General features: G+C 44.3%; 1 protein-coding gene across 1 annotated transcript in view; it reads right to left on the bottom strand.

Annotated features, from left to right (window-relative positions):
• Positions 1-13582, bottom strand: part of RSPH14 (radial spoke head 14 homolog) — a 530513-nt gene extending 516931 nt beyond the window's left edge. The window contains exon 1 of the mRNA XM_085636404.1: positions 12027-13582. Within this exon, the coding sequence (XP_085492530.1) occupies positions 12027-12225 (199 nt within the window). The 5' untranslated portion in view covers positions 12226-13582. The remainder of the gene's footprint in view (positions 1-12026) is intronic.
• Positions 13583-14385: the final 803 nt, after the last annotated feature.

The following is a 14385-nucleotide window of genomic DNA, read 5'->3' as shown; positions in this document are numbered from 1 at the left end:
CAAGTTTCAGTGGAAAATTACTGGAAGAAGACCTGTTTGGAGAGGTTTGCCGGAGGGCGTATTCTACGTTTTGGGATTTTGAATTAGGGACAGTGCCCTGTGGGTTGGGCAGTTGAGGTCTAGATGGGAAGCTAGAAGGAGCATCTTAGAACGAGCTCTGACAAAGTGAGTGTACTTCTAAGGAAGTTTTCACTTCTGACACCTTATACCCTCTTGCCTGGGGAAAATGCTAAGTAGGGATGTCACTGTAGAGATAGAGTAAGGATAGACTAACTGATTTCTTTTTAGGTTAATGACTTCTAAAATAGAGATTGGAGCCGTTATTGCCTGTCTGATGATTCTGGAACTGACCATTCTTCTTATTCTGAATTGGATGAGTCTCCTGCGTAGACTCTTCTTTGTATTAGTGCCCATTTATTTTCTTAACCTCGTGCTGAGGTACTTGTACGTGCAATTATTTTTGGCTTTGTAATAAACCCCTTAAACTTGAGATCTGGAGTTAGTGGTCCTTTAGAGTTCAAATTCGATTTGGTTGATTATGTACTAAAGATTGGATTTCCTCCCCTCTACACTATTTAGCAGATAAAAAGATCCTGGCGACCTGAGAGGATTCTTTGTGATGGTAAGACAGATAAGAATCCGGCCTTATCACCCCAAACACAGTTGGTGAATCGGGCCACAAAGTTTCAATGTTCAAGATACCCACAAAAAAGTAAAGATTTAGCATCATACATAAAAATGTGCTAAGTCGAAAAAGACCTCTTATGAAAAATGGTCAAGAAAAATTAAAGAAGCGATGCAAAAAAGAGGAGGGAGATTTAGGCATCATAAATTGGAACATGTGGAGACAGCACTTCTCAAACGTCTATAAAATCAATAGACAGAACAATTTACACCAGACTAAACAGACACCATTGACAAGCTGGACAAACTGCAAAATACAAATAAAAACTTTCAAACTCTCTTAAATAACCAGTGACAATAACCGAGTTACAGATACAACTGAGAGACATCAGCTAGGCAGAGCACCTAAAAAACAAAACACTACTGTTCAAAATATAGAAATATAATGAGTTGTTACAGCAATCAGCCACAGCGAAATTACTAGATTCGTCAGACGACTCAGGTCAATTTCCCAGATCGTGGTGAGAAGAGCTAATCACATCCGTTTTCAATAAAGAAAACTATCTCAATTCTAACAGCTACAGAGATAAAGAGGTAGGAACCTGAGGAAAGCATCCTGTACCGCATTAAAGAATCCAGCTTTTGCATCAATGACAAACCATACTATACAAAATCCAAACAGGATTTCGCAGCTAGGGCAAGACCACATACACACATTGCACACAATAATAAATGAAAATAAATACCTCCAAAGAATGCAAACAAGGAAAATATTTGCATGCTTCATCCACCTTCAAAAAGCATTCAGTGTAATCTTGCAGAAGGAGTCCTTCTAGATCCCCTAGAAAGCGGGATGTTATGAAAAGTGTGTGATCATGCCAAATACTCAAGAAAGCCATACCTGCAGACTATAGCAAAACTAGAAGCCGTGATCCTTTGGTCTTCATGAAATGGGGTAGCCACTTACTGCTTTGACTGAAGTTAAAAAAATAACATTGGAGTTATTAAGGACTCCAAACTCGCTCTTTAATCCTAAGTCAACATAGGGACAAGAGACTTGTTCTACACCATGAGAATCCTATGAAGCATTTACCCATATATCGGACACTTACATAGGATACAGGCATCCTTGGCACTTGTAATACTGCGCATGGATTATGCAAACAGACTCTACACCGGACTCAGCAGAAAATCAATTGGCAAACTACAAAGAATACAGAACACTGCGGCTAGGAGAGTGTTTTACTTAAAAATATAGGACCATTTTAGCCCTGTCTGAAGCCCTACACAGGTTACTTGTTGCCTAAAGAATATACTTTGGCATCCTACAATCAATGGCCCGCAGGTTGCAATTTCCACTTACCATAAAACCTTTAACGGTGGTAGCAACTTCTAAGTACAGACGTGCAGAATACACTGCCAAAGAAAAACAAAACTATCAGCAACCATGTGCATTTAGAAGAGCCAGTAAGTCCTGGGTTTTCTCATAATCTACATTCAAGTACTTCAAACTGCAACTCTGGTTGGTTTGGATTGTCTGCTTATGAACTTTTACTCACATTCCTTTCCTTACTGGCACATACGTAAAGCACACAAACACTGCTGCGTGAAGTTTGGAGAAACTCTCCAGGTATCCTGCATGACACCAATAGTCAGCACTTACAGAGCAATGCAAATCAGATTCAAAACCCTTGACTTTATCTGCAAAGCACTTTAAGACCTCGACAAAATGTAGAAGTGCGCTATAGAAATGCTGTAGTACAGAACAATACATTATAGTCAAAGGTATGTAGAGCCAGACAAAATGCAAAGCAGGGCAGCTTTGAATGCTGCCTCAGACAAACTCTAGTCAACAAATACATAAATGATTGTGCCCTTAAAGTGTGGAACCTAATTTCTCCAGAGTTTCCTCCCATCATAGGATTACCTTCATGCGGGAAAAAGCTCAAAACCTGATTATTTTCCTCATGCTTTGCCTCAACCAGCATGGTCAACTACACTCCTTTTCTCTGTATTAAGTGCCATAAAAACCTTATGGTTTTAGAAATATCAAATAACATAACAGTAATCCTAGTAGGATCACCAGTACCTGGATTACTGCTAGACGATGTGAGGATGAACCATCTCCTATATGCACATGTTTGGCCCTCCTATCCCCACAAAGGAATAAGACAGAGCTTTTATACAATGCATGTTTATTACAAGATATGGGGCCATATGTAAGTATAACGTGTTTTGCAATTCTTAAATTGCGATTTTTAGGGAATCGCAATTAGAGAATCGCAAAATGCAATGTAGGTAGAATTAGCAAAATATTTTGCGAATCCCACCTATTCCTTATTTGAGAATCGCAAATTGAGATTCGCAAATAAGGAATACCTTGCCATTCATTCCTATGGGCTAGAAGGCCCATAGGAATGAATAGAAAGACATTCTCAATTCGCGATTCTCAATTAAAGAATCGCAAATTGAGAATGCAATTTCAAGGTTGCAAGGGTGTCAATAGGACACCCTTTTGCACCCCTGAAATAAACATGTGTGCACATGTGGCGCACATACATGCGCTAAGGGCATGTATGTGCGCCACATGGCACTTTGAAAAATGCAAAAAAGTGCATTTTTCAAAGAAATCGCAAATTACCACCAACCTGAAGTTGGTGGTAATTTGCGATTCCTTAAGCCAAAATCGTACAACTTGGGTGCGTCATACATTGCATTTAAGGAATCGCAATTTGGGATTCCTTAAATGCATTTGCAAAATAAGGAATCGCAAATTTTGCAATTCCTTATTTTGCGTGTGGGTTTTTGTGTGCTACATAGCACACTGCCCAAAATGCGATCGCAAACGCTGAAATTCTGCGAATTTCAGCATTCGCGATCGCAATTTGGCTTCCTACATATGGCCCCTGGAGCCTATAAACAAACAGAATAAAAGTAAAATCATGATCTTCCAGAACAAGCACAAAATAAAAACCAAGATGTGGACTAAGATACACCATAAAGAAGGCATCAAACACGCAACCAGTCATGGCTACCTAGAAATACTATTCATCTCCAATGGAGAATTCATTCTAACAATGAAATGCCCCCTCCTCCCCCTCCCCCCCAAGAAAGTTATGTATGCCTATTATGCCATAAAGACAAAACTACAGTGTGAACCCATCAACAAAACCCTGGAAACGTATTTCAATCAAACCAACTGGCCTTTATAACAATGAAGTCAGGGGCCTTGCTTACATCCATGACTAAACAAAGATAAGCACATGCAAGTCTGTAAACAGGTAGCGAAGATCTACAGGATTGACTGCAGCAAAGCATGTCGAGCAGATCTAGGCAGACACCCAAACAACTGAGCATAGAAAATTGGCGGCAGTATTCCACATACATCTAAAGAAAAGTAACAACAAACTTTACAAAAGAGACATCAAACCCCTAGCTAAGATGCACAGTTCACATAGAAACAAGAGGAATTTAGAACATATGCCCTTGGGAATTACATAAACACACACCCAAAACCAAATCAAATGATACAAACCTCTAGATAGGATCTATACTCGAATACTAAACCATAGCGAAGGACTCCAAAGACTACCGCTGGTGATCAAATACAAAATCAACTGTCATAGGCTAGAGAACGAATCACAGCATCTATCAACTATGGGATCAGCACAATTCCATTCCGTTTCCTTTTGTGCTGTCCGAGGTTTTAAGAAAGGCAGAGCTACTGTTTACAGCCTCTGCCAGCAGCAGGATCACTGCCTTCATAAGGAAGAGTTCATAATTCCCTCTAGATCCTGCTCAGAGTCCTCCCCAACACCACAGTGACACTGCTGAATGGCATGAAAGGATCCCGTGCAGCGCAGGACAAAGCTACAACTACTGCAGTGATAAAGTGTAGACTGCGGAGCTGAAGTGGCGAAGGACAGGCAGAGAGAAGAGGCAGAATGGGGCGCCAATGGTGACATGCTAAGCTGAGAACCAAAATGCAGTGGCATCAAGAAGCCAGACAATGAGGTCACATAGGAAAAGATATGTCCTACATTCCCAAGAAGGCATGCAGTTAGAGTCAGTGATATTCGGACATATCACACAGACCTACTGAGTAACCTTCCATCATATGCATCTTTGTGGAACCTTAGATCGCATCCAGCATCAAGAGCACTTAAAACGAGTCCGGTTCTAGATCAGCTAGAAAGGAGTCAGAAGCTGTCAAGAATGTACCCGTCTCTCCATTTACCCACTCAATTAAGCCCTTTAGTATCAGTCTCCTCAGCTGTCCCCTTCACCCCTTCTGAATTTATGCTCCCCACTATTCGTGGCCATGTCTCCTTCCATCAGACTGAAGGACTTTGGCGAAAAAGCCTGAGATAAGGCTCTGAGGAACTCACTCCAGGCATCACCACACCACATATGCCAGTTCAAACAACATGGTGCCAACGTAAAATTACAGGCTCCATTTTGACCACAATAAGGATATCTTGACCAAAATAAATGTTATTCAGCGACTTTCATGTTATGTTTTCAATGACGAGATTTAAATAAAGTATAGTACATTCAAGTAACTGAGTAGAATACATTGCATATTTTTTTTTGCACCTTAAATTATAAATCACGTGCTCGGTTTCTCGCATAATGCAGAGAAATTGTATAAGCATCTCGAGAGACAGGATCTGCAGGCTTCCAAGGGTGCATCGAAGCCACAAAGTCTGGGTGAAGGTCGTGCTCTTACGGTAACTATTGCTTTTGTGTCTTAAACCCCATGTTTTTTTTTACAATGGTCAACTCATTTGTCTTTTTGGTCCTATTTCACTTGCAGAATCTGTTTTTTAGTATTAATGTAGCCCCATATCCATTCACTTACAAAAACAATTTATTTGAATTTGATAGAACTTCTAGCACTTAGTCTACAAAAAAACACTTAATCTCCTAATAAGCATAAACATATTAAAAATTAGTATTAATATGTATAACCTTAGTAAGAGTGAGTTTGTTTTATAGATGCATTATAGTTTCATGAATAGCCATTCAAGGGTATTCTCCTAAAAATTGATAAGTACCGGCCTTTTATCCCCGGTTTGTATTAAAAACATAATTTACCATCTACGTAAAAAGTTCCTTCCTGCTGGTTGTTAGATCATGACGAACCTAAATGTTTGAGTGTGAAACGATGTATTTTATGTGACATGCTGTGTGGGCATTGCACCAGCCCTCTGCTTGCGATAAAGTGTCACTTTGCTGTTTGTAACACACAAGACACATGCAAATGTCACACACAGGGACACTACAGACTTAGAAAAGTCACTTTTCCAATCCAGAAAACTTGGCAGCTGCACTCACCCACGTGGACTATGCAGTTTGCTTCAACCATTTCATGAGAGGATTTGCTGTAAGTGCTTGAATTACTATCACATTGTTTCTTGGATATTCATTCAAAGCAGCGTCCCTTGTTTCTTGTGGATCGCTGAAGATCCGTTCCGGCAGCAGGGTTTCATCAAACATGCCTCAATGTTCTGCAGGGGCCGAACAACCAAGCAGTTTGTTTTAAATCACCATTGGTGTTCAGCCATCAGCCACAATGACCCTTTGTGCTTCCACCACTGTCACCATTCTCAGATGTATCGAGGTGCATCACCTCCTATCGAAGCCAACGCATTCTTGGTTCCAACTGCAGTGCCCAATCAATGGTTGATTCGCTTTCTACATCTGCATTCTCCAGTCGCGTGCTACGAGTTATCACAAGGTGACCTGCCCTCCTTCATCTCTGGCCTCTTGTTCTTCTTCACGTCCCTGCATGGTTGTTCACACATTCTTCCCTTCAATCCTGGATCTTTGATGCTGCAGCTTTAGAATCGCACCTTTCAGCGTGCCACCCATTTCACAACTAAAATAATACGTTGCTGCTGCTTGCTCTTGCGTAGCCATCCATTGCAAGCTTTGTGGTCCCATTGAATGCTTTGGTTTGTGTACCAGTCTGCATAGGGATTTAGGCTAGAGGCTGCTGTCTAAGTTAATCATTTAACAACACACACTTAGTAGGCATTTGACTATAATAAGATGTTAGACTGAATGTACACACATTCACTAGAATGCTTGCCCTCTCAGTCAGAGGGTGTCATGTGCTTTGCATGTTCTGTTTTTGATCAACTTAGTATTCATTTATTCTCCTAAATGCATGGTTCGCTTGTAATTTAATGGATTACATTCATTCTCTAGTACAAGGCTTGGATATATATTTTTTGTGCATCAATACTTCATATGCTATGTGTTTCATCGCCTAATTCATAAAGTATAGTACACTTAGGCAACCGCACAGTAGAAATTCAACTGCACAATAGAAATTCATGTTTCTTTTTCAACCTTCCATAATAAGTCACAAGGCCTCTTTCTCTCATAATAGTGAGAAAATATACATGTCATGTAGGAAAGTGCCCTTTTTATGGTGCCCCCACACTTTTTTGCCCCAATGCTGAAGGTTATGACTCTGAAAGTGCACAGGAGCTTGCTAACCAGCCAGTGCTCTCTCCATAAAACTGATACATGTGAATTGATAAACCCAATTGGCAAGGACATTAACCCCCTTATAAGTCCCTGGTAAGTGGTACCAGTGCTACCCAGGGAATGGGAGTTAAAGGGGTCACCATGGTCTGAAGCACTTATTGTGCCACGCTGAGTGACCAAAGTAAACAGATGCCAGCAGTCCTACCATTGTAGACTGCAGGAGCAGTGCAAACTGCTCCAACTTGGTTTTGCCAACACCATGTGTGCCAAGGTCAAAGCACTATTTGTAACATATGGCAGTCACCCCTAAGGTAGGCCTCCTGAGCCTAGGAGACAGGGTGCATGATATTAAAGGCGTAGACATATAAGTGCAAGCGTATATGTCCCTACAGTCACCTCTTTCCATTATGGGCTTCTATAAGTGATCAGGGGGCCTGAGGATAACATGGGCGGGCACCCGGGCACCCCGAGGTTGCCAGTTCCATAATGGTCCCACTGAAATATGTCATGTTTGGTATCAAACAACTTGTCTCATCACCGCTGGCATGATTCTAATGTCGGATTTGATGTGACATGTACCCAGGTGGCTACCTTAGAGCTTGTCCCCCTGGTTGCCCCAGCCTTTCCTGTACCCTGACTGACAGCCTGCAGCTGCTGCCGCCAAGACAGGAATTTGATCCACTGCCAGGAGGTGAGAATGCTCCCAGGAGTAAGAAACAAAGGCCTGGCCAGGAAAGGGGTGACACCTTCCTCCATGACCGGATGGCTAGTGAAGTGGCACATCAAGGCGGTAAGCTTCAAAACTTACACGGCCCCTGATATGCATCCAGGATACTTCCCAAAGGAGGAAATAGCCATCTCCCTGCCCCTAGGCACGTGTGCACCAGGGCAGGCAGGATAATTACTTAATCAGGCGGTGTACACCCCCAGAAGGCTGGGCAAGCTCGCAGGGTGGGCTACCTGGTCTGTACAGCCAGGGAAGGTTTCTGCCATTTTTAAAAGTGGCAGAATAGAGAGTTCTGGGTAGAAAAGGTAGCACACATCCCCTGCATCCCCGTCCCCCAGATGTGGTCCCCTCAGGGGCAGATTAGATGCTAGGGTTAGTAGCCCATGGGCTACTTGCACTTACACCACTAACACCCTAAATCTAGGATTTAAGGGGCACTCTTGGCACCAGAACCTCAGATCTGATTCAACTTGCAGAAAGGACAAAGAAGAGACCAGAGTCTGCGACTCCAGGACCTGCACAAAACAATGGTGCAATACTCTGCACCTGTGGCAACCACCCTGCAACTGCATGACTGGAACTTGTTCCAGACCAAAAACCGGTTCAGCTAGACAGAAGGACTCCTTTAAGAGCCAAAGACGACTACAGACTCCCTTGGACTAGTGTCAGTAGTCTCCTGCAGCCCACAGGTAAAAGCATGTTCCCAAACCAAAGAACCATTGGCCATTGGGCCTTCCGAGGGATCACACAAAAGTAGATGATCCAGTGTTTTGTGTGAAACGTAGTCCTGAGTGCCAGCAAGTTTACAGTTTTCCCCCGTACCTCCGGATGTTAAAATATCTTCACACTGACCTTACGACTGAAAAAGGCTTGTTGGTGGACAGTTTGGCTACCACTACCTTCACTCAATGCTGTAACCCAAGGGAACTACGCACCACCTTCAACCAACCACTTTTTGCATCTGTTTCCTCACTAGTACTGTCTGAGTAGTAAAACCAGCTCCCCCGCGTCTCCTGCTTCAGCACGAGGGACGGGCTGGACAGCTCTGCGCCCCATGAGGCAGGTAAAATTCAACTGGCTGTCGTGGCCTGGTCCTGGGACCTGCATCACTTCCCCCTTACCCCCTCAGTGTGTTCCACACAGCTCGACCAATTGCAGCTGGTGCTTTTTACCATTGACCCTCAATGTTACAGTTTTGCAGTATTGAATTGCACCGATTTTTCCTTCTAAAATTCATAACTCTGGTTATATTTATCAGATTGTGTTCCTTTTGGTGTTTAAATTTACATAAAAATCTGCCTTATTTTCTATAAATTGGTGTCTGATTTCTATCGAGTCATGTCAAGTACTTATCGTTCATGTTGTACTCTGAAACGCATAACACATGTTCTTCTAGTAATACCTGACTGCTCTGTGCCACACTACCAGAACTGATTTTGGGAGTTATTGGTGTGAATCCAAAGGACCTATTTTGGGGTATTTTAAGAGTTTTGCATAGAGAAGCCTAACCAGTCTCACATACATAAGATTCCACTTTCCTATAAGTCAGATGTGCAGACCTCTTGACTCAAAGGATCTTCAGGCTTCTGAGAGAGCATCAAGGCTTTTTCTGAGTGACGGTAGGACCCATAGCTCAATCACAATGGTGGTGGGACCCACAGCCCAAACAGAGGGCATGAGGCCCTAAACCAAGGCAAAGGGCATTGGACCCTAAACCAAGTTGTGAGACATGGGACAGAAGGCTCAGCCAGGGGTCTTGGGACCAAGAGTAACAGTCAGAGGGTATAGGCCATGAGACCCACAGACTCTGTCACAAGGCATAGGCTTGTAGGCCAGTCAGAGCATTTGAGACCAACAACCAGTCACAGTTCATGGTCTCAAAATCAGTAAGAAGCATCGAAGGAAGGGGCCAACATTAAATAAGCAAAAGATATGTCCCGCAGAATGGAAATAGTAACTAGTGAAAGACAGTTCAGGAGAAGTGGTTCAAAGGGCATAGCTCTAAGGTACTTGGCTGTCATGTGTTAGTCATGTGTTAGTGCAATAAAAATACTTCATATAGATAAACAAGCTTTATATTTTTGCTTGTACCTATCTTAGGTACAAAGCTATTTTGGAATTGCAAACCCTGCGATTTGCAAAATCAAGGGTCTACAACCACAAAATAGCCAGGTTCAGTGGTCCAGAGGAGCACTGCCTGCATTTCCCAAAGTTTCCCCAAATGGAAAACGTTTCTTTAAAGCAGCACAGATTTCCTGTTAGGGAATGCAAACACAGGGATGGTGATTGCTGTTCCTTAGAGGCAACCAACCCTGTGCTTGTAGTCAATCCCAGGGGGTCACAATTAGCGACCTGGCTAGTTATTATTCGCTTGGCAGGTTATGCTACGACCTTGTTTTAGTATATAGGTCACATTGCACAATCAGATACAGGCTGCAAAAAGTCAGTGCGTAATTTGTGATTACATTTTGCCACCTGTATCTTTGCATATCCAGCCCTTAGATCCTTAATAATTAAAATCAGTCATTATTTATTGATTGGGCTGCTATACACAACAGCCATGAATCCTATACGCATCCATGAAGAGATAGAAACACACTATTATAAATGTATGCTTCAAAGTTCCACTTCATAGCCATACTGGATGTCACCATCACATGTACCAGCAAAGACACGAGGAGAAGTCCTGCCACAGATAGCATTACTGCTATGCCAGTGATCTCTGTAATGCCCATCCCAAAATCATACGTAGGAGGTTCACCACCGAAGCCCCATAACAATGGCCAGGGATGTCAGCCCAAGGAGTCATAAAGCCATGCGAAGGGACTTCTCCACTGAAGCCCAACAGTCATGCTAAACAATAGTGATACAAAGAGCCCCATAGTCATATTGAGAATCTCTACCACAAAGCAGTGTACAGTTATGCCAAGGTACTCCACCACAAGGATTCCCACAGCCATGCCTGAAAGCTGTGCCACAAAAGCCCCTAGCCATACCAAACGGCTCTACCACAAGCAGCCCTGCATCCATGCCAAACAAGCTTCACCACTAAAATTCCTCTTAGGCTCACCAGAAGGAGCAACAGCCACGCCAACTAGCTCCACTTCAAGAAGCTACACCCAGTAACATTACCACAAAAATCCCTACTTCCAAGACAAGGCGCTACACACCAAGGAGCTCAACGCTATGCCAAGACACTCCAGAGCCTTGCAAGAGTGCTGCAATTTCATTCCATTACTAAAGCCACACGTAGCCCTACAACAAGACCACGAAGTGCTGTCCCAAGCAGCTCCACAGCCATGTCAGTAGACCAAATGCACTAAAAAAGTGTCCATAACCATGCAGGGAAGCTATAACACAAATACAACTGTGCCAGCAGGTCAACCTCAAACAATGAAAAGACCATGAACTGTAGCTGTGCCACAATGTACCACCACACAACCATAGCAAGGAACACTCTCGCAAGGGGTCCAAGGAGCATAAAACAGAACCCTACAATAAGCCTCATAGCCATGTCAAAGGCAACCAACACAACCCGGCAACAACTAAGCTAACGGCACTAACGAGGCACTCCAAGACCTTGGGATACTCATGTGTTCTTTTTGTTTATTGGGAAATGTATAAAGATATCTCTCTTTATAGTGGAGTACACAGTACAAGGCAACAGTGATATGTAACCACGGTGCAGTGTTTCTGGAGCATGTGGGATATTTACAAAGCAGAGGCTCACACTTTGAGTTATAGTTGTGAGAGTATCTAACATTACTGGATGATCTAATGTCATAAGACAGTAATGTAACTAGTAGCTCAATATCACCATAGCCTCTAGTTGTAGAAGACACTCCCAACACACTAAGATAATGTAACGTCAAAAGATGTCTCTCAGGTCTGATATCACAGAAGGCAACTACATTCTCATATTCACCATGTCATGGTCTTACATCATGAGCTACTCTAGTGCATATAGTTTATAAATAGAGCTTAGTCACCAGTCTCTTACTTCTTAGATGTTGAAATGAATTGTATGGCTGTAAGATATTTGAGGGTGAGTACAGTCTACCCTAACCCCACAAAGCTGCAAAATAATTTCAGCACTGGCTATACGTACCAAGGACTCCTTTAAGTAATGTCACCCAGGTTGCCCGTTTTCCCTCTGGAGGCATCACACTGGACTTACCTAAGCTGATGGCTTGGTATGCGATTTCTGGGTCGTGCACAAGGTCACACAGTGCCATGAGGGCCCTTTGCCTTGTCAGCAAGTTAGCATTCTGAAGCTCCTCGTTCAATTTCGGCAATGCCCGCTCTCCAAATGCAATAGGGGCTTTGGTGGGGTCAATGTTCGGTGGCAAGTTTTCAGAGATAATGACATGAGCCATTCTAGATGAGGGTTAGCCAAGCAAAGGGACAAGACTAGAAGAGCCAAAAAGAGTGATGAAAAGGATGAGAGGGGCTGAACAGTACCTCCCACTTGCCTTGAAGTATGTAAAGGTGACCATGCAAACTTAAAGCGCCCCTTAAGGTTTAATGAAAGTAAAGGACTTGAAATCAGTTTGAACCTCTTCCTGGCATTGGCCACCCCTTGAAACACTGGTCTCCGCTTCGATTATTCCTAGACTTAGCCCCTATAGCCCCTGGTTTTTAATCTATGAGCCTCACACCAGGGCCTCTGCTCTTATTCCTGTGCTTCTGACCCACCCTTCCTAGCCCCGAGCCTCTGCACGCTCAGGACGCTTTCTATTCCTGGGCCTTTGCCAATCTTCTTCGGGGCACTCTTCACCTTACTCCTAGGAATCTTTGCTCTGTCAGTCCTGGGACGCTGTAACGCCTTAGTCCTGGGACTCTGTGCTCCCTTAATCCCGTAACTCTCTGCTCTTGTTGGCTGGCGACTCTGGGCCGTCTTAGTCCCGAGACTGTGGACCCCCTTAGTTGTTAGGCTCTGGATCTTCTTACTTTTTGGACTTTGGGTCCCCTTAGTTCCAGGACTCTGGGTCCCCTTAGTTATAGTGCTCTGTGATGCCTTAGTTCTAGGAATTTGTTTCCCCTTAGTCCTGAAAGTCTGTGCCCCTAAGGTCCTGGGATTTGATACCCCCTTAGACTTGGGACTCGGTGCCCCCTTGGTGTTTGGCTTTTGTGTCCTCTTAGGATTTTGACTCTGTACCCTCTTGGGAGTCTGAACTCCCTTAGTCCTCGGACTCTGGTCCCCTCTGGGCTTTGGACTCTGTACTTCCTTAGTCTCAGTCTTGAAGCTCTTTCCACCCTTAGACCTCCGACTCTGGGAATCCTTAGAACGTGGACTCCGTGCCTCCTTAACAGTCGGGCTCGGTACCCCCTTAGTCTTGGGTCCCTTTGGCCCCCGAGTCTTGTGAATCTGTGACCCCTCAATTTTGTGACTTTGTGGGCCCTTCAACTTGGAACCCGTTCCTCATATAGTCCCAGAATTCCGCACTAGACAGTGCCTGACTTCTACTCTCCGTTGACTCCCTACTTCTGATCATCCACGCCTTTGACCTCTGAGTCCCCAGATCCAGAGCCACTTTACCCTCTTAGTCCTGGATCTCTGCTCCTGTTAGCCCCGGCCCAATGTACCCTCCCGAGTCCTGGGATTCTGCGTTCTATCCTAGCTACTCTTGCATCTGATAGGCAGCGCTGCTCCTCGGCCTGGAGCCCTTGGGATGCAATGCCCGGTGTTGCCTGGACCCCAGTTCTACAGGTGCTAGCCTAGCGACGGTTCCGTGAGACAATGCGCCCTTAGCAACGACGTTGTCTTACGCAGATCACGTGATCATCACAGAAGCTCGTGCGTGTCGGAGCGGAAAGACTCGCTGGCCGCACTTGCCTAGTTCCACAGTTGCTAGCGACTCGTTCCGTGATTCAACGCGCCCTTCGCAACGACGCTGTTTTACGCGTATCACGTGATCATCACACAAGCACGTGCTTGGCGGGGAGCGCTGGCTCACATTGTGGAAACAATGTCGGAGTCTGTTTAAGCAACGGTAAGACAGGCGTACGGGGGTCGAGGGAGGAGGCAGGCACCAGAAGCAAAGACGGGGGAGTGTACGGCCTCGGAGTCGGGAGAACCTAAATAAGGCTGGGGACAGGGAGGGAGCGCATCTGGGTATTCCTCGGGGAGCTGTAAGGGCACAAAACGGATTAAAATTGATAGAGAAAAGCACATGAGGTTTAGTCGGAAAGCAAACCTGGGGAGACATGAGCAGCGGGCCCCTCTGCTGGGTGGCACGTGTAAAGTAGTGCAGGGCCCGAGGCCCTCATGCACCCTAAAGTAATTAGACACAGCTGTAGTGTAGAACTGGCCCTAGGCCCCTTTTATTGCCAGGGTCACATGCCCAGTGACGCCTGTGCTGGATGGTTGTGGGGTAAGTGAAAGGCAGCCCTCAGGGAGTGGCTGCTGCTGGCAACAACTAGAACAGTGATACAAAGTTTTCCAGCTATCGCGACAAGAATTTTAGATTCTATTAAAGGACTTGGAGGCGAGGATTATGCTTACTCAATTTCTTTACTGACTCAACAGCAGTCAA

Source organism: Triturus cristatus, chromosome 11, assembly GCF_964204655.1.
Source record: "Triturus cristatus chromosome 11, aTriCri1.1, whole genome shotgun sequence".
Lineage (NCBI taxonomy): Eukaryota > Metazoa > Chordata > Amphibia > Caudata > Salamandridae > Triturus > Triturus cristatus.
Note: the sequence above shows the minus strand (reverse complement) of the source record. Positions and strands in the feature narration are given on the sequence as shown.